The sequence below is a fragment of the Drosophila willistoni genome (assembly GCF_018902025.1).
Source record: "Drosophila willistoni isolate 14030-0811.24 chromosome 2L unlocalized genomic scaffold, UCI_dwil_1.1 Seg72.1, whole genome shotgun sequence".
Taxonomy (NCBI): domain Eukaryota; kingdom Metazoa; phylum Arthropoda; class Insecta; order Diptera; family Drosophilidae; genus Drosophila; species Drosophila willistoni.
Window position 1 is genome coordinate 548289 of NW_025814049.1, and position 18211 is coordinate 566499.

The window sequence follows — 18211 nt, forward strand, 5'->3', positions numbered from 1 at the left end:
TCAATCGACGAAATGAAAGAGATAACAACCCAAGAATTCATATTTTCAGTTTTTACGCTATCAAATGAACTTCGTGTTAACCTTTAATAATACCCAAGAAAAGTGTCCGCACGAGCTATGGATCGATACCTCTGATGTAAAGTAGAATCGTCACACAGAGAGACAAAAAGGTTTGCGAGAAAAAGTTTTGCCTTAAGAGAAAGGATCAATAAAATGTACTCCCATGGGAAAACAACAAGTGAAATTTAAGGCTAACAGAAATAAAGTAATCCACTCATGATTTTATTTGTATTTCAGCCATTAATATTTGCATCGATCCATTCACGAACAATTGGCACATATGTGAATATAGACGGGCGATACGGTGCCCCACAACCGAAACCCCACGACGAAATTGCAATTTGAATGCCACCCAAAGTTAATGCGCCACCGGAATCTCCTTTACATGGGCCTTGCCGCCCAAGCGGATCACCTGCGCATATCATGCGATCCGTTATACTAGGAATATTGGCACTATTGCAATATCTACGACCCCATAACTGTATTTTTGCATACTTTAAACGACTTTCCCTGTCCCCACGTGAATTGATTTCACCGAATCCGCTGACAATTGCTGTTGCATTTTCGAGGTAATTTGAACCAGCAGGAGCCAAACTTATTGATCTTATAATATCACTGAATTGAGCTGGTCTACTTAGCCAAAGCAATGCGATATCATAGTCCCTCGATATGAAGTTAAAATTTGGATGAGAGATAATTTTTTTAACCCCGAAGGTTTGTCCATCGCCTTCATTAAAGTCGCTGGTGCCTAGAATAACCTTCACCCTGTTGTTAGTGGCTCCCGCAACACAGTGGGCACCGGTGAGAACCGTTGTCCTTGAAATTACGGAACATCCGCATTGATTAACGCCATCGACAACTACGGAACCCTGATAGGGAAATTGTGCTGGACGAGCGAATTGTCCGCCAATGATGGCATCAGCGAAATAGAAGCCATGGCCAGACAGGACAAGTAGCAGGCCAAGAACAGGAACAAGACTCTTAACTGACAACATGGTGAAAATTTACTATATGATCCATGTCCGGGGGAATGCCGTTTATATAGAGTCAAAACCATGATAAATTGCATAAAATTGGCGAAACTAAATGCCTTAAGACCAGGAAATGCAAATTATATATTTTAATTAAGATTTATATTTCTTATCTTTGTTAACAGGTCGGATACTTTATTTAGTATATGGTGGGAAGATTATATAACAGGTAAGAAACGATCCATGGAAATAGTTGGAATGAAATAATGGTAAGGGACGAACTTTGGTCTTTCGAATGGCTGTTTGTGTAGGAATAGATTAATTTAATTTAATTTTAATTAAGGAAGCCATCACAAATTGTCGTGTGTGTGTGTGTGTGATTTATACTTCGCAAATTTTGCCTCAAATTCTCAATCGACGAAATGAAAGAGATAACAACCCAAGAATTCATATTTTCAGTTTTTACGCTATCAAATGAACTTCGTGTTAACCTTTAATAATACCCAAGAAAAGTGTCCGCACGAGCTATGGATCGATACCTCTGATGTAAAGTAGGATCGTCACACAGAGAGATAAAAAGGTTTGCGAGAAAAAGTTTTGCCTCAAGAGAAAGGATCAATACAAACAAGTGAAATTTAAGGCTAACAGAAATAAAGTAATCCACTCAAATGTGATTTTATTTTTATTTCAGCCATTAATATTTGCATCGATCCATTCACGAACAATTGGCACATATGTGAATATAGACGGGCGATACGGCGCACCACAACCGAAACCCCACGACGAAATTGCAATTTGAAGGCCATGCAAAGTTAATGGGCCACCGGAGTCTCCCCTACACGGGCCTTCCCGTCCTAGCGGATCTCCTGCGCAGATCATGCGATCCGATAGTTGAGGAATATTGGCACTATTGCAATATCTACGACCCCATAGCTGTATGAGTGCATATTTCAAACGACTTTGTCTATTTCTATACGGATCGATTTCACCGAATCCAGAAGTAATTGCTGTCAAATTTTCCAGGTAGTTGTCACCAGCAGGAGCCAAACGAATTGATCGTATTTTATCACTGAAATGAGCTGATGTACTCAACCGAAGCAGTCCAACATCATAATCCCTGGTCACAACATTAAAATTTGGATGAATAATGATTTTTTTAACATTGAGAATTTGTCCATCGTTAGCATTTAAATCGCTGGTGCCTAGAAGAACCTTCAGCGAGGTGATATGTCGTCCCACAATACAGTGGCCAGTGGTAAGAACCGTGGTCTTTGAAATTACAGAACAGCCACATCGGTTATAGCCATCTATTAATAAGGAACCCTGATATGGAAATTGTCCTGGACGAGCAAATTGCCCACCAATGATGGCATTAACAAAAAAGAACCCATTACCATTCAGGGCAAGAAGTAGGCCAAGAACAGGAACAAGACTCTTAACTGATAACATAGTGAAAGTTTACTATGTGAACCATGTCCAAGAGAATCCATTTATATAGGGTCAGAACCATTTTATAATGCGTGAAATTGGCAAAACTAAATGCCTTAAGACCAGGAAATGCAATTATGTAATTATAATTTAGAATTATACTTATCGTCCTTCCAAATTGTAATCACTTTTTTTTTTTTAATAATCTGGTACATGAAGTTTTGCTGAATCTAACGACAATTCGCAGTAGTTTCTATAAAAATACAAAGTGTAGGACTTACTACGCTTCTGGGAGCTATTTTATATAGAAATACAATCTTGCTTAAACTAAGCACAATTATTAGTGTGGGACTGGGGTATTGTATTATGAATAAACACAGTCCCGGTTATAGTTTTATATTAGTTTTATTTAATGTTAAGATAAGTATTGGTTTTAGTTAATAGTAGATATAATTATAATTAATTGTTTAATGTCTTTCGTCTTTACTTCTTAAACTTTTGGCTTTTCGTCTTTTCGTCTTTAACTTCGTCTTCTTAATGCGTCTCTGTCTGACCGGCTTGCCAGTAGAGCTGGGAAAACCATCGATGGCACCATCGATATTATCGATGGAACCGATGGAGTGCGATAAATCGATGGAAATTTTTCGATGTCGATATATCGAATTTCTTTTTGGGTCCAACATGGGTGTAAGTAAATTGCAATGTATTGTTTTTTCTGCCTTTCTTTACATACAGGTCTACGTACTTTAATTCTATCAAAGTACCTATTTAACCCTGGCAGTTCCTCTTGTAAATTGGACAAGTTTTTGTAAGGTTTTTTTTGGTTTTTTTTTTTTTTTTTTAAATAAGAACCTCTTATTAGCAGTAAGTTTGGAAATCGCCCATTGTTTTGTTGTGCTTAAAGAGTTTTTAGTTTTCGTTTTTTGGACTTAGGACGTCACTCTTTTGTTTTTATCTTTAAACTATACATTTTGTTTTTTTATTTAAGAATATTTCAGAAATTACAAGCTTAAGTCTTTTTAATATATTTTTGGTTGAATTAATTTATAAAGGGCTAACTTATAGTTAAATTATACGCTAGATAATTCGTATAGATGATTATAGACATATGAATATTTGAAACTGTGTAATATTGAAAAACGACACCAAAATATATATGTTGAATAACTCGTTTAAATATTCGATGGTACCATCGATAGTATCGATGGTTTTTTCCATCGATGGAAAAAATATCGAGTGGAGCAACCATCGATGGATTCCCAGCTCTACTTGCCAGATTGTCTTGAGCTTCTTTGAGTCAGCTGACTGAACTAGGGCTGGCTGAATAGGATTGCCAGACCTTTCCCACATTAGTATGTATATTTAACACACAAAAATTAACTTCGAAGACAATTGCATAACAAATAAAGAGTTATTAACGATTTTTTCAGAAAAGTCATTGTTTTCGACTGACCATGCAAAGCATCATAGCTAATCATGAATTTATATGAAAGGGTATATGTAATAAATTAAAATTTTTGGAAATTTGGGATATCGAAATTCGTAGACACAAATTTTAATAACACAGATAAGTATAATAATATGTTATTATAAGTACTCCAAAAGTATCTTAAAATACATTTTGAAAGATAAAATGAACCACAATAAAAATAAAGGAATCTCAAAACCAATGTGAATCTCTTTATTTTAGGCATTAATATTTGCATCGATCCATGCACGAACCATCGGCACATATGTGAATACAGACGGACGATATGGCGTGCCGCAACCGAAACCCGTCGACGAAACTGCAATGAGGAGGCCGCCCAAAGTTAATGGACCACCGGAATCTCCTGTACATGGGCCTTGCCGTCCAAGCGGATCTCCCGCGCAAATCATGCGATCTGTTATGAGAGGAATATTGGCACTATTGCAATATCTACGACCCCAAAGCTGTATGTGTGCATATTTCAAACGAGTTTGCCAATGCTTCAAATGATCGATTTCACCGAATCCAGAAGTAATTGCTGTTGAATTTTCCAGGTAATTGTCACCAGCAGGAGCCATACGAATTGACCTTATTCTATCAGAAAATTGAATTGCTGAACTTAACCGAAGCAATGCGATATCGTAATCACTGGTCGCCTGGTTAAAATTTGGATGAATGATGATTTTATTGTAATAGAAAATTGATGCATCGCCAACACTTAAATCGCTGGTGCCTAGAAGAACCCTCCCCCAGTTGGCATGGGTGTTCACAACACAGTGGGCGGCGAGAAGGATCGTGGTCTTTGAAATTACAGAACAGCCGCATTGATAATTATTGTTCACTATTAAGGAACCCTGATAGGGAAATTGTCCTGGCCGAGCGAATTGTCCGCCAATGATGGCTTCAGCGAAATAGAAACCACAGCCAGACAGGACAAGTAGCAGGCCAAGAACAGGAACAAGACTCTTAACTGATAACATGGTGAAAGTCTACTATATGAGCCATGCCTAGGGAAATGCCCTTTTTATAGGATCAGAGCCATGATAAATTGCGTGAAATTGGCGAAACTATTTGACTTAAGACCAGGAAATGCAAATTATATAATTATAAATCATAGTTTTTGTCACTATAAATAATCTTTAAATAGTCTGGATAAATTATATAACAGGTACAGAAGGTTCCGCTTAATCTAACGATTAACGATTTAAAGTTTCTATTTATAAAAAAAAAAACTGAATTTTCATAAATATTGGATAGTTTATATAATAAAAAATAATTTTGTAGTTTCAAACAGAAAAAATATACAAAAATAATGACAATTGTGGGAGGCAATCGGTTTTTTTCTAAATTATAGAGACGGAAGTGGGCGTGGCAAACATTTTAAATAATCATAATCTGCGCGAATAATAAACACATCTAAGTGAGTGACTTTAGCTTTGCTAGTTTTCGAAAACACCAGTTTTAATTAATTTACTTGGGCGGAATTTAAAATAAACTTTATAACTGCAAATTCTACACGAATCTACATACCAAATTTGGTGGCTCTAGGTCTTATAGTCTCTGAGATCTAGGTGTTCATATGGACGGACTGATGGACATGGCCAGATCGTCTCGGCTGATCAAAAATATATATACTTTATGGGGTCGGAAAAGCTTTCTTCTGCCTGTTACATACATTTTGGCGACTTTAATATACCATTTCACCCTATGGGTGCATGGTATGAATATTACGCCAAGGGGATGTCAAATATTTTAATATATTAAAAAAAAAGATTGTCATTTTACTAAATTCAATAATCACATGGATAGAGATAATTCTTGTCCCGATTTTTATTGGAAAGAAACACATAAGATGTGGAATTTTTTATTGCTTAAATGACATTTGTATGTAGATCTTCTTTATCTTATATAGAATAATATATAATATAATTATATATAAAAATAATTAAATTTTTGAAAAATTAAACAAAACAAATATATTTTTTTATAAATTTAATCATGGATATTTGCATCGATCCATTGACGAAGATAAGGCACATATGTAAATATGGACGGTCTATACGCCCTGCCACATCCGTATCCCCACGAGACAATTCCAATTTGATGGCCATGCAAAGTTAATGGGCCACCGGAATCTCCCTCACATGGACCTTGCCTTCCAAGTGGATCTCCTGCGCAGATCATGCGATCCGTTAGTTCAGGAATATTGGCACTATTGCAATATCTACGACCCCATAGCTGTATGAGTGCATACTTCAAATCACTTAGCCTATCCTTACGTGCATTGATATCTCCGAATCCGCTGACAATTGTTGTTAAATTTTCCTTGTAATTTTGACCAGCAGGAGCCAAACGAATTGGTCGCACATTTTTATCGAATATAAGTGGTTTATTCAACCGAACCAATGCAATATCGTAATCTTTGGTATCAAAGCTGAAATTTGGATGAACGATGATTTCTTGAACATCGAAGATTTGTGCATTGACGGATTTCCAAAAAATGTTCCCGACAATAATCTTCAAAAGTTTCAGATGTGATCCAGTAACACAATGGGCAGCGGTAAGGATCATGTGCTTTGTGACCACAGAACCACCACATTTTTGTTTACCGTCGTATATCAAGGCAATCTGATAAGGAAACTGTCCGTCAACAGCAAAATGACTGCCAATGATGGCATCAGCAAAAAAGGAGACATTACCAGACAGAGTAAGAAGCAGTCCAAGCACAGGAATAAGACTTTTAACTGATAACATGGTGAAGGTTCACTATATTAACCATGTCCGGGGGAATGTCGTTTATATAGAGTCAGAACCATGTTAAATTATAGTAAATTGGCGAGACTAAAGCTTGTAAATCCAGGAAGTGCAAATTATGTAATATATAATAGTTATAATTTTTTATTATCACTTTAAACAGAGCCAATTTGGGTTTGGAATACACTAGAAAACTCATATAACAAATCAGAAAATTATCAGAATTACTTCAGATACTACCGAAGCGCGTGTATGTGTCCCTTCGGTTCGGATATTAACTGTTATCCTCCAGAGAAACAAATAATTGGCAATGCCCAAAAATTTAAGTCAGGAAAATTAACCAATCAGTCTAAAATTTTTACAAAAAAAACTAAATAAAGTTTTTAAGCAGGAGAAATTTCGTTCATATTAATAAAGTTATTAATAGCTGCTTTAATTTGTTAATTCATTAAAAATATTGCTTTACCCCCGAAAAAACAAGTGTCTTCTTTTTAGCGAACCCCAAGGACATGCTCTAAAGGATTCGAAGTACATGAATATTTTTTCATGGTCTATAGTTTAAATTTTTTCTTAAATTACTAATTCATTTATGAAAAACAAACACATAATTTATTTCAAAACATCTATAAATTTCAATCGAACAAATATAATGTGAATTGTTTTATTTAAGTTATTATACCCTGGCAGAGGGTATTATAAAATTGGTCAAATGTTTGTAACGCACAGAAGAAGACGTTTCCGACCCCATAAAGTATATAAATTCTTGATCAGCATGAGAAGGTGATATAGCCGTGTCCGTCTGTCCGTCCGTCTGCGCGTATACGTTTTACTCAGCCATCTTAAGAGGTATCGCGATGAAATTTTTTGGCTTTTTATTACCCGGGTAAGATAAAGTATGAAAATCTTTAGGATCGCACCACTATATCATATAGCTCTAAAAGAAACATTTTTGCAAAAATTGGAGTATCCCCATTAAATTTACGAATATGATAGTATTAGATATAAAATCTCAGATCCCAAAATTTTATCTGATCGGATAAATAGAACACAAGTTACAGTTAATATAAATCGGTTCAAACGCTGCCGGCAGCGCTGCTTGCTGTCTACTACGTTATCATCATTTGCTTAGGGAATGATGGAAGAAGAAGAAAAAATTGTAGTAACAAGAGTTCCAGGGAAAGAAAGTTCAAAGGCATAGCCGAAGCTAGTATCTTTGATTTCTATTTTTAACATGTTTATCCAACCAAGCATGAAGTTTAGATACAGATATAAATACGATCGGCCGATACGGTGCGCTGCACTTATAAATCTGCACTGCTACTCCAACAAGGACGTCATCGACAACCAAAGGGGCACCGAGATCTCCTTTACATGGTGCTTGATTTCCATTTCGATTTCCTGCGCAAATCATATATTTCTTTGTGAAACGAACATATGGTTTGCAATATCTATCGCCCCATATTTCAATATTGGCATATCTCAGCAAACTTTCCTTTTGGTCATACACATTCACTACACCAAATCCGCTGGTGATTGCCGTCGTGTTTTCTGGATAAGTCTGATCTGGACCGGCGATTTCAATCACTTTCACATACCCAGAGAATTTAATCATCTTAGTTAATTTAAGCAATGCAGTATCGTTCTTTGGATAGTATGCGGATATATGAATAATGGCTTCCATAACATCAATAGTTTGTCCAGTTCCATCGCTCAGATCGTTGGTGCCGACAGTCACCTTTAACTCTGTGACTTTCCGTCTCATAATGCATTCGGCAGCGGTAAGGACCATGGTCGGGGAGACTAAAACTCCGCCACATTCTTGATTTCCATTCACTAGCACGGCAGCCATATACATAAGCTCTTGTTTCTCAACGAGGTGGCCGCCAATGATGGCATCGGCAAAAAGGAAGCCATTTCCAGACAGGGCAAGCAGCAAGACAAGAACAGGAACAAATCTGTTCGATGAGAACATTATGGTAGGTTACTACTTTATAATAACCATGACAACGGGAATGCTGTATATATATGGTCAGAACCATGTCTAATTGTGTTAAATTGGCACAACGAAATGTCTTAAGACCAGGAAATGTTAATTATGTAACTATGTCTAAATAAAGTTTTATATAACATATATAATAATAAAACTAACTTACTTACTCATAGCTTACAAATTAAATTTTTAGAATATTCACATCTCCCTAAAAATGAAAAATATTCGAAAACTTTTTGGTGTTCGAAAAGTCGCCAAGAGCCCTACAAGTCCACATCAAATACATACGAATGTTTCGGACCAGGATATAGGGGCTAACAAATTAAATATATATAAATTAATATATATCTAAATAAATAATTCATTAAATTAATAAAAGAAATTAAAATGTGTATCTTTTATTTTAGCTGTAAAGAGAATCATCGATAAAGGTACGTAGTTTAGACACGGATGTATATGCCACGGGACGATACGGTGCGCTACAATCGAAAAGCTGGGATGCTACTCCAATGAGGACGCCACCCACAACCAGTGGGTCACCGGCATCTCCTTTACATGGGCCTTGCCTTCCATTTGGATCTCCTGCGCAAATCATGTGGTCCTTAACAAATGAGAGATAACCATCGCAATATTTGGAAGCCAATACCTTCAGATATGCATATTTTAGAATACGATGTCTTTCTTCCTTTATACTAACGCCACCAAAACCGCTGGTAATTGCTAACGTATTTTCTAGGTAGTTTTCATTGCTCGGAGCCGTCTTAATAATTTGCACATCCTCATCGAATTCAACTTCCCTATGTAAACGAAGGAATGCAATATCATAAGACGTAAAGTTATAGTTTGGATGAACTATAACATTATTCACATCGAATGTTTGTCGTTCTGGATCGGTTAAGTCGTTGGCGCCGAGAACTATATTCAACGCGGTGATATCTCGTCCCGCAACACAATGGCCAGCGGTAATAACCATGGTACTCGAAACTAAGGCACCGCCACATGTTTGATTCCCATTCACTACCAAGGCAACCATATAGGGTATCTGTCCTTTAGTAGCCACTTTGCCGCCAATGATGGCTTCAGCGAAAAAAAGGCCATTACCAGACAGAGCAAGCAGTAGGCCAAGAACAGGAACAAGACTTGGAGTCGATAACATGGTGAAAGTTTACTATTTGAGCCAAGAGAATCCCATTTATATAGAGACACAAGTGTGTTAAATTGTGTATGAAATTGGCAAAACTAAAGGATTTAAGACCAGGAAATGCAAATTATGTAATTATAATAACAAATTGTATTATCTGTCAGCTTAACATTTAACATGGTCTTTATTTTGAATTACAAATTCTTTTAATTGATAAAAAAAATCAACTATTTATGAAAAACAAACACATAATTTATTTCAAAACATTTATAAATTTTAATCGAAGAAATATAATGTGAATTGTTTTATTTTAGTTATTATACTCTTGCAGAGGGTATTATAAAATTGGTCAGATGTTTGTAACGCACAGAAGGAGACGTTTCCTACCAGATAAAGTATATATGTATGTATATTCTTGATCAGCATGAGAAGCTGAGTTGATATAGCCATGTCCGTCTGTCCGTCCGTCTGTGCGTATGCGTTTTACTCAGCCATCTTAAGAGCTATCGCGATGAGGGGCTATTTATTACCCGGGTAAGATAAAGTATGGAAATCTTTAGGATCGCGCCACTATATCATATAGCTCAAGAAGAAACATTTTGGCCAAAATTGGAGTATCCCCATTAAATTTACGAATATGATAGTATTAGATATAAAATCTCAGATCCCAATTTTAATCTGATCGGATAAATAGAACACAAGTTACAGTTAATATAAATCGGTTCAAACGCTGCCGGCAGCGCTGCTTGCTGCCTACTACGTCATCATCATTTGCTTAGGGAATGATGGAAGAAGAAGAAAAATTGTAGTAAAAAGAGTTCCAGGGAAAGAAATTTCAAAGAGGAAAAATATTATTGCCAAGTATACTGCAAGGGTATATAAACTTCGGCATAGCCGAAGTTAGCTTCTTTGATTTCTATTTTTAACATGTTTATCCAACCAAGCATGAAGTTTAGATACAGATATATATACGATCGGCCGATACGGTGCGCTGCACTTATAAATCTGCACTGCTACTCCAACAAGGACGCTATCAACAACCAAAGGGGCACCGAGATCTCCTTTACATGGTGCTTGATTTCCATTTCGATTTCCAGCGCAAATCATATATTTCTTTGTGAAACGAACATATGGTTTGCAATATCTATCGCCCCATATTTCAATATTGGCATATCTCAGCAAACTTTCCTTTTGGTCATACACATTCACTACACCAAATCCGCTGGTGATTGCCGTCGTGTTTTCTGGATAAGTCTGATCTCGATTAGCGATTTCAATCACTCCCACATACCCATTGAATGCAATCATCTTAGTTAATTTAAGCAATGCAGTATCGTTCTTTGGATAGTATGCCGATATATGAATAATGGCTTCCATAACATCAATAGTTTGTCCAGTTCCATCGCTCAGATCGTTGGTGCCGACAGTCACCTTTAACTCTGTGACTTTCCGTCCCATAATGCATTCGGCAGCGGTAAGGACCATGATCGGGGAGACTAAAACTCCGCCACATTCTTGATTGCCATTCACCAGCACGGCAGCCATGTAGTTAAGCTGTTGTTTCTCAACGAGGTGGCCACCAATGATGGCATCGGCGAAAAGGAAGCCATTTCCAGACAGGGCAAGTAGCAGGACAAGAACAGGAACAAGACTCTGAGTCGATAACATGGTGAAAGTTTACTATATGAACCATGTCCAAGAGAATCCAATTTATATAGAGACACAAGTGTGTTAAATTGTGTATGAAATTGGCAAAACTAAAGGATTTAAGACCAGGAAATTCAAATTATGTAATTATAATAACAAATTGTATTATCTGTCAGCTTAACATTCAGCATGGTCTTTATTTTGAAATTAGGCATTTTTTGTTGGGCTTAATGCTAAAAGTTACATAGTTAATGTAAAGTTACAATAATAATTTAAAAGCGCATTTACATTAAATATTCTAAATATTCAAATATTGTCATAGTCTTCGTCTAATTCGAAACACGATGTGGTTGGGGGGGATGTGGCTGAAACTTTTGCTGCTGCTGATGCGGATGCTGGTGGTGGTGTCAGCATTGCGACACTAGACTTTGGAATGATTTGAGCGCTGCTCTTTCCAGCAATTTGGTTGTTACTATTATTATTATTATTGTTGTTATTGTTGTGGGTACTGGTCTTGTTGTTGCCATCTCCACCAGATTCAACGGCGGCAGTTGAGGCAGCAGCAGCAGTTGCTACAATATTGGACAAATCAATGTTGATAACTGGTGCCGCGATATCAAAATTGAAAGCTGCAGCTCCAGAGGCACCACCGGTGTTAGCTTCTGTGTCTGATTCCGGTGTACTAAGAGTTGATGTGGTCGTTGTTGGGAGTTGCACATTGCTATAATCGATTTTCACTATGGGCTTATTGAGTTCGTAGCTACATATTGGAGCAGGTATGGCAGTATCATAGCTGGTTTTATTTAGGGGCGGCCTGCCGCGTCTTGTGTATGATACGGCAGCAGCAGGAGTGGATTCCGAACGAGCTAATTTGGCAGGTGAGTGTCCCAATCCCATGCCGCTTGCAGCAACTGTCCGAGCTTGTTGGTGCATAGCCACAGCAGCTGCTGTGGGCACAATAACCGAGGGATGCTGTTGCTGCGGATGCTGACGCTTCAGTGCAGTGCCATTCAGACTCATGGAACGAGTATAGGAATTGGAACCATTTGTTCCACCACCCCCACGGCCTCGTCGCATTGATGTCGATGGCAGGCTTAGATCATATGGCGTATCCGAATCGGGATATTGCTCCTCCGGCGAGCTTTGAACTATTTCCAAATCATCATCATTATAAGAGTTGGCCGCTTCCTCGGCCACCGAAATATCCGGTATATTGCGCACCAGTTCTTTAAGGAAATCAAAACGATGTTCCGAATTGATGCACTGCTTCATGTGTGAGGTGGACAATGTTTTGGCATTGCGGGAATTTGTTATGCGCAAGGTTTTCGTCAGTAGCGATTCTACAAACAATTCCAATGTGCGCGAAATAATGACGGGCACAGCCTGAGCCACTTTGCCAATCTCTTCGTCGCTCTGCATGATCTTCTTGATGCGACCCTGCCAGAAGTAAATGAGTAAGAGAAGAAAAAAAATACAATTAGTACTGTAGAACCGGGAAAGGGGAATGGGCACACGTTTGTGTCTACAATGTGAATGTGACGGGGAGGAGGCCTAGGCCTCTAGTGTCCAACTAACACACGCACACACATACATATATAGACATAGCAGTTGTGCATGCGTGTGTGTTCACAAAAAAAAACTGATAACCTTTTGATACATGCATTTGGAGGCGGAAAATATTGTTTATCAACTTACCGCCGGAAAGCGTGCATTGTATTTCTTCTTTTTCGATGGCATTTCTGTATTTCTGTCCTTAAATTATTGTAAATCCTGCTCCTGTTCCCAAAATAAAACAATCGCGTTTTTTTTTTACACAAGAACAGTTCCTTGATTGGCGTTAGTGTGGGTGAATGGCAAACACAATTCACAGTGAAGCCAATAATTAGAGATGTGTGAAAACTGTGACTTGGGTTGGCGAAGCGCGTTACCGATAGGCATGCTATATAAAGTTATTAATCACAAGAGGTCACTAGCTATGAAGCTATAAATGTCTATTTCTTCAAACTTTTCGTTTATAATGTTATTAACTACGCTTTGTTCCTAAATGCACGTTATGTTTATACACCAAATTTACCATTTCCATTTGTCGATTACGATTATTTAATTTTGTCATCTCTAACCAAATCTGACAGCCTTCACTGTGAATGTCAAATCCGGCATTCCCAGAAAGAAGAAGCAAACATTGACTATTTATTCCGAACTTTTGGAGGAAATTTTTCTTCATAATATTATTGTTGTTGGAGATTCCCTCACTTGGGAATTCATGTCTAGCCGTAGCAAAGATCCTTGCAAAGTCAACGCCTGTCGCATTCAAAAGTGCCTCAACGGTAAATATATTTACACATTTTGCTATGGTTCAAGATTATGTAAGTTAAGTAAATTTATCCAAATTTTTCATTAGAGAACAATTACCAGGAAGATAAGTGTGTCGAGGTATTGGAGGCTATGCGTCAGTGTTGCCTTAAGTGGCATAAGGAATCGCTTTGTTGCAGTGGCATTGATTTAAATAAAGTGTATTTACCGGCCAACAAAGGGGCCAACGCGAGTTCGTAAGTAGATTCCATACATATCCCTAGAGTATGGCTAAAATTAGTTCTCTTTTTGTAGAGGAAAATAATGCCCATACCGGAATATAAACCACCAAAGGAAATTCAAGATTTATTAGACCAAAGACAAACACAACAACAAGGCAATCAACAGAGACGCCGCACCGCTGTCTTGCCCAAACGAAGTTGGATTCAACGTAATCCACGTCTCTTTCAAATTACGGCCTTGACCACATCGCTGTTGATATTCTTCTCGAAACCCATTTACGACATTTTCATTGCCGATCCTTTGCCACTGCCACCGGCGGGAGAAACGCGTGTGCCACCCCACAAACGTTAGATCATTGATAAGGAGGCAAGGGCATGGAATCGGTACGCAAGGCAAATCAACGTTTACGCAATTATCCTGTGCTGCTTGCCAAGTGTTCCGACAAGGCTACAGCGTATGCTGTCTGTGTCACACGAGATTTAAATGTCCAGCATAAGATTTGTGAGACCGAGTTTAAGGAATTTATGAACTGCATACGCAAGTCGGCAATGGAATTAAAAACCAAATTATAAATGAAAACCGATACAAGCAAACATTGGGAAGAAATAATGTCGTCTAACACAAAGAAAACAAGGAGCAGTATGTGGTGGTGGTCCTGGCTCTTGGCAATTAGTTTTAAGCAACATTTGTTAATCTCTGCGCTCCTGAGACTATCTCTCATTGCCTATGCCCAAATCCATGACAGCCAATCAGCTGTACCCTATACGGATATTGACTATAAGGTGGTTACAGATGGCGCTCGTCAGGTGCTGCAAGGAGAATCACCTTTTGCCCGTCACACTTATCGCTATAGTCCTATTTTGGCTTACTTGCAATTGCCAAATCTATTTGTTCATGCGGCATTTGGCAAATTGATCTATTCCATGTTCGATCTACTCATAGCCATAGTTATACACCGATTGGCGTATATGGTGGTTAAAGGTCAATTCGAGAAGACGGTACAACATTTATTTTATCAGGCTTCCAAATCACATGAATGCAAATATTTTGATGCCTTGGATGAGCGTAATCAACCTGAGACTGTGGCACGAGGAGCCGCTTGCTTTTGGCTCTATAATCCCCTAACGGCTGTGATCTCAACACGCGGCAGTGGCGATAGCTTCTCCAGCTTTTTTGTTATATTGAGCCTGTATTTGCTTATACGAGCCGAGCATAGGCAGGAGCACTCAAATTGGTTGATATTCTTTGCTGGCGTGTCACATGGCATCGTCATACATTTGAGACTATATCCATTGCTATTTAGTTTGGCCTATTATCTATCTTTATCCACCAGTTTGGTGCGAAATTTTCGTAATCTTTTGCAACAGATTTTTCGACCAAATGTTCAGCAATTGTGTTTGGTTTTGGGAACATTGTCAAGTCTTGTGCTCCTAACATGGACATTTTTTTCACTTTATGGCTATCAGTATCTTTATGAAGCATATATCTATCACTTTGTGCGCAAAGATGCACGTCATAATTTCTCCTTGCATTTTCTAATGCAATACTTGAGCACTGGTGAAGAGGGAGAGTCATCTCTATTGATCAAACTACTCGTTTTGGGTCCCCAATTAGTTTTGATTATTTATTTGAGCCTAACTTTCGGACAATTCCGTCAGACTTTGCCATTCTGCGTCTTCACCTTGGCCTTTGTTTTGGTTACATACAATTCTGTGGTGACTTCCCAGTATTTCATCTGGTATATGGCCATATTCCCATTGTGCCTGAACAATTTGAAACTTCTGTCTTGGCCGCGATGCTTTATGTTGCTTGCTCTTTGGATTTGTGCCCAAGCCTTGTGGTTGCTTCCAGCCTATTTGCTAGAGTTTCGGACATGGAATACATTTAATTGGATTGGTGCTCAGAGTGCCATATTCTTTCTAGCCAATAGTTATATATTAAAAGAGCTTTTGGCTCATTATGGTTTTACCCACTTTAAGATAAGTTATAAGAAATTTAGATAAATATATGTATAAAATTAAAAATTCGAATTTTCTGTTCCTGTTTTATTGCTTATTAATACTTAAAAATTTAATATAATTAAATAACTTTTCCATTTCAATTTGTTGCAGATTTTGAAGACGACTTCTTAACCACTCATCTGTTCCAAGTTCTAAAGGTATCTCGAAGACATTTCCCTCTCTATTCCATTTATATTCCTTGAGGTCCTTTTGGGCACTGCGGTAAAGACTGCGGGAACAAACTGTAGCGACGGACACTTGATTCCTAGATTGAAGATCCTTTTGTTTTTCATACAATTTCCTAACTCTCTCAAAATCTTTTCTCCAATCCTTGGAATTTGAGCAGAACATATGATGCACGCGCATACGAGTAGAATTATTTATGAAGATTGCAACACACACGTATTCACTATACACATCGGATGTATAATTGTTGGGAGGACTATTTGGTGGTTCATCAGATTTCAACAGGATCTTACTTAATATGGCTGGAAATGTATTTGGATTGATCGTTGTATCCGGTTTGAAAGTTTTCTTCTTTTTTTTATTTATGCGTGGTAATCTTGGTACATTGATAACCCTTCCTGATATATTAAGTACTGGAGGTGATGATGATGATGACTCAATTGCCGTTACAGGTTGATCACTTTCGGCCATTATTTCTTTGTTTGTAATATCTTGAGTATTTTCCTTTTCTTATATTTTGTGTTCCTTTTTGTGTGTCTACGTTATTACCCTAAAAATAACTATCTATTGTTATTGAAAATATATTTCATTTTATAGCAAGTTGATTTTAATTTAAGTTACAAATGAAATACATAAGCTTTTGAATTAGTGATGGTCGCGTTTATAGTTTACATGGGAATGGCAAGAAATGTCTAAACAGGGTGCTTCCTAAGGAGGGTAGTAAGCCATTTAGAAGCGACATAAAATCTAAACATAATTCCAAAAATCTTAGTTAATTGCTTAAAAAATGTTTGAGTTTGTCGACAAAATAAGTATGTTTGGTTTTCTACATTAATTTGAGGCCTTTTGAGAGCATTGCATAAATGTAACTTATTTAAATATCACTTGGTAGATGGGCTTTCACAAATTTTATTAGATTCTACAAGATTACAAAGAGTAATCTTTTAGATCCTGAAAAATAAGACAGAAAATTTTTTAACTCAATAATAAGAATGAACCTTTTTTGGACAAAATCAAAAAAGTCACTTATTTTTATATTTAGATTAATCATTATAACGAAATAAATTGTGCTTATTGCTTATTAATACTTAAAAATTTAATGTAATTGAATAATTTTTCCATTTCAATTCTCTGCAGATCTTGGAGACGACTGCTTAACCACCACTCATCTGTTCCACGTTCTAGAGGTATCTCGAAGACATTTCCCTCCCTATTCCATTTATATTCCTTAAGGTTCTTTTGGGCACTGCGGTAAAGACTGCGGGAACAAACTGTGGCGATGGACACTTGATTTCTCGATTGAAGATCCTTTTGGTTTTCATACGATTTTCTGACTCTCTCATAATCCTTTCCCAAATCCTTGGAATTTGAGCAGAACATATGATGCAAGCGCATACGGGTAGCTTTATTTATGAAGATTGAAACACACACGTATTCACTATACACTTCGGATGTATTAGTGTTGGGAGGACTATTTGGTGGTTCATCAGATTTCAACAGGATCTTACTTAATATGGCTGGAAATGTATTTGGATTGATCATTGCATCCGGTTTTAGAGTTTTCTTCTTTTTTTTATTTATGCGTGGTAATCTTGGTACATTGATAACCCTTCCTGATATGTTAAGTACTGGAGGTGATGATGATGACTCAATTGCCGTTACAGGTTGATCACTTTCGGCCATTATTTCTTTGTTTGTAATATCTTGAGTATTTGCCTTTTCTTATATCTTGTGTTCCTTTTTGTCTGTCTACGTTTACCCTAAATAAAAACTATCTATTTTTATTGAACTTATATTTCATTTTATAGCAAATTGATTTCAATTTAAGTTACAAATGAAATACTTAAGCTTTTGAATTAGTGATGGTCGCGTTTATAGTTTACATGGGAATGGCAAGACATGTCTAACAGGGTGGCCTAATATGTGTAGTGCTTCCTAAGGAGGCATTTGGATGCGACTTAAAATCTAAACATAATTCCAAGAATCTTAGTTAATTGTTAACTTATTTAAAGATTACTATCACATATTTTT

At 37.2% G+C, this 18211-nt stretch overlaps 10 protein-coding genes across 10 annotated transcripts; 4 read left to right on the forward strand and 6 right to left on the reverse strand.

The window, feature by feature from the left end:
* Window positions 1-261: 261 nt before the first annotated feature.
* Window positions 262-1055, reverse strand: LOC26530307 (vitellin-degrading protease). The gene has a single exon (XM_015179378.3). The coding sequence runs from the start codon at window positions 1053-1055 to the stop codon at window positions 294-296; it is 762 nt and encodes a 253-aa protein (XP_015034864.3). The 3' UTR covers window positions 262-293.
* A 3062-nt stretch (window positions 1056-4117) lies between these two features.
* Window positions 4118-5108, reverse strand: LOC124460132 (trypsin-3-like). The gene has a single exon (XM_047010334.1). The coding sequence runs from the start codon at window positions 4905-4907 to the stop codon at window positions 4146-4148; it is 762 nt and encodes a 253-aa protein (XP_046866290.1). The 5' UTR covers window positions 4908-5108; the 3' UTR covers window positions 4118-4145.
* Window positions 5109-5902: 794 nt separating this feature from the next.
* Window positions 5903-6681, reverse strand: LOC26529077 (vitellin-degrading protease). Its single transcript, XM_015179350.2, has one exon. The coding sequence runs from the start codon at window positions 6679-6681 to the stop codon at window positions 5920-5922; it is 762 nt and encodes a 253-aa protein (XP_015034836.1). The 3' UTR covers window positions 5903-5919.
* Window positions 6682-7998: 1317 nt separating this feature from the next.
* Window positions 7999-11480, reverse strand: LOC26530181 (ovochymase-2). Its single transcript, XM_047010423.1, has 3 exons — window positions 11104-11480; window positions 8195-8636; window positions 7999-8079 (listed from the first exon to the last, which is right to left on the reverse strand). Exons 1-3 carry the CDS (start codon window positions 11478-11480, stop codon window positions 7999-8001), a joined length of 900 nt encoding a protein of 299 aa, XP_046866379.1.
* Window positions 11481-11624: 144 nt separating this feature from the next.
* On the reverse strand, window positions 11625-13354 carry LOC6638001 (dr1-associated corepressor homolog). Its single transcript, XM_002061023.4, has 2 exons — window positions 13155-13354; window positions 11625-12896 (listed from the first exon to the last, which is right to left on the reverse strand). The coding sequence occupies exons 1-2, from the start codon at window positions 13194-13196 to the stop codon at window positions 11766-11768; spliced, it is 1173 nt and encodes a 390-aa protein (XP_002061059.2). The 5' UTR covers window positions 13197-13354; the 3' UTR covers window positions 11625-11765.
* Window positions 13355-13604: 250 nt separating this feature from the next.
* LOC26529952 (cx9C motif-containing protein 4) lies at window positions 13605-14587 on the forward strand. The gene is made up of 3 exons (XM_015179369.3): window positions 13605-13786; window positions 13861-14008; window positions 14067-14587. Exons 1-3 carry the CDS (start codon window positions 13723-13725, stop codon window positions 14074-14076), a joined length of 222 nt encoding a protein of 73 aa, XP_015034855.1. The 5' UTR covers window positions 13605-13722; the 3' UTR covers window positions 14077-14587.
* Window positions 14076-14345, forward strand: LOC26529305. The gene has a single exon (XM_015179356.3). The coding sequence runs from the start codon at window positions 14076-14078 to the stop codon at window positions 14343-14345; it is 270 nt and encodes an 89-aa protein (XP_015034842.1).
* Window positions 14369-14587, forward strand: LOC26529603. The gene has a single exon (XM_015179361.3). It carries the CDS (start codon window positions 14369-14371, stop codon window positions 14564-14566), a length of 198 nt encoding a protein of 65 aa, XP_015034847.1. The 3' UTR covers window positions 14567-14587.
* Window positions 14588-14602: 15 nt separating this feature from the next.
* LOC6638000 (GPI mannosyltransferase 1) lies at window positions 14603-16024 on the forward strand. The gene has a single exon (XM_002061022.4). It carries the CDS (start codon window positions 14603-14605, stop codon window positions 15995-15997), a length of 1395 nt encoding a protein of 464 aa, XP_002061058.3. The 3' UTR covers window positions 15998-16024.
* LOC26529420 lies at window positions 16019-16814 on the reverse strand. Its single transcript, XM_015179359.3, has one exon. The coding sequence runs from the start codon at window positions 16649-16651 to the stop codon at window positions 16040-16042; it is 612 nt and encodes a 203-aa protein (XP_015034845.1). The 5' UTR covers window positions 16652-16814; the 3' UTR covers window positions 16019-16039.
* Window positions 16815-18211: the final 1397 nt, after the last annotated feature.

Bases quoted from the DNA above. Each gene is read 5' to 3' on its own strand.
- LOC26529420 (XM_015179359.3), bottom strand. From the start codon at position 16,651: ATGGCCGAAAGTGATCAACCTGTAACGGCAATTGAGTCATCATCATCA.
- LOC26529305 (XM_015179356.3), top strand. From the start codon at position 14,076: ATGCCCATACCGGAATATAAACCACCAAAGGAAATTCAAGATTTATTA.
- LOC26529077 (XM_015179350.2), bottom strand. From the start codon at position 6,681: ATGTTATCAGTTAAAAGTCTTATTCCTGTGCTTGGACTGCTTCTTACT.
- LOC26530181 (XM_047010423.1), bottom strand. From the start codon at position 11,480: ATGTTATCGACTCAGAGTCTTGTTCCTGTTCTTGTCCTGCTACTTGCC. The intron at 8,637-11,103 runs GTATGTGGGAGT...CTCATCGAACAG, and splicing joins AAGATGATTGCATTCAATGG to ATTTGTTCCTGTTCTTGTCT. The intron at 8,080-8,194 runs GTGAATGTGTAT...TGATTTGCGCAG, and splicing joins TCACCAGCGGATTTGGTGTA to GAAATCGAAATGGAAATCAA.
- LOC26529952 (XM_015179369.3), top strand. From the start codon at position 13,723: ATGTCTAGCCGTAGCAAAGATCCTTGCAAAGTCAACGCCTGTCGCATT. The intron at 13,787-13,860 runs GTAAATATATTT...ATTTTTCATTAG, and splicing joins CATTCAAAAGTGCCTCAACG to AGAACAATTACCAGGAAGAT.
- LOC124460132 (XM_047010334.1), bottom strand. From the start codon at position 4,907: ATGTTATCAGTTAAGAGTCTTGTTCCTGTTCTTGGCCTGCTACTTGTC.
- LOC26530307 (XM_015179378.3), bottom strand. From the start codon at position 1,055: ATGTTGTCAGTTAAGAGTCTTGTTCCTGTTCTTGGCCTGCTACTTGTC.
- LOC26529603 (XM_015179361.3), top strand. From the start codon at position 14,369: ATGGAATCGGTACGCAAGGCAAATCAACGTTTACGCAATTATCCTGTG.
- LOC6638000 (XM_002061022.4), top strand. From the start codon at position 14,603: ATGTCGTCTAACACAAAGAAAACAAGGAGCAGTATGTGGTGGTGGTCC.
- LOC6638001 (XM_002061023.4), bottom strand. From the start codon at position 13,196: ATGCCATCGAAAAAGAAGAAATACAATGCACGCTTTCCGGCG. The intron at 12,897-13,154 runs GTAAGTTGATAA...TACTTCTGGCAG, and splicing joins ACAATGCACGCTTTCCGGCG to GGTCGCATCAAGAAGATCAT.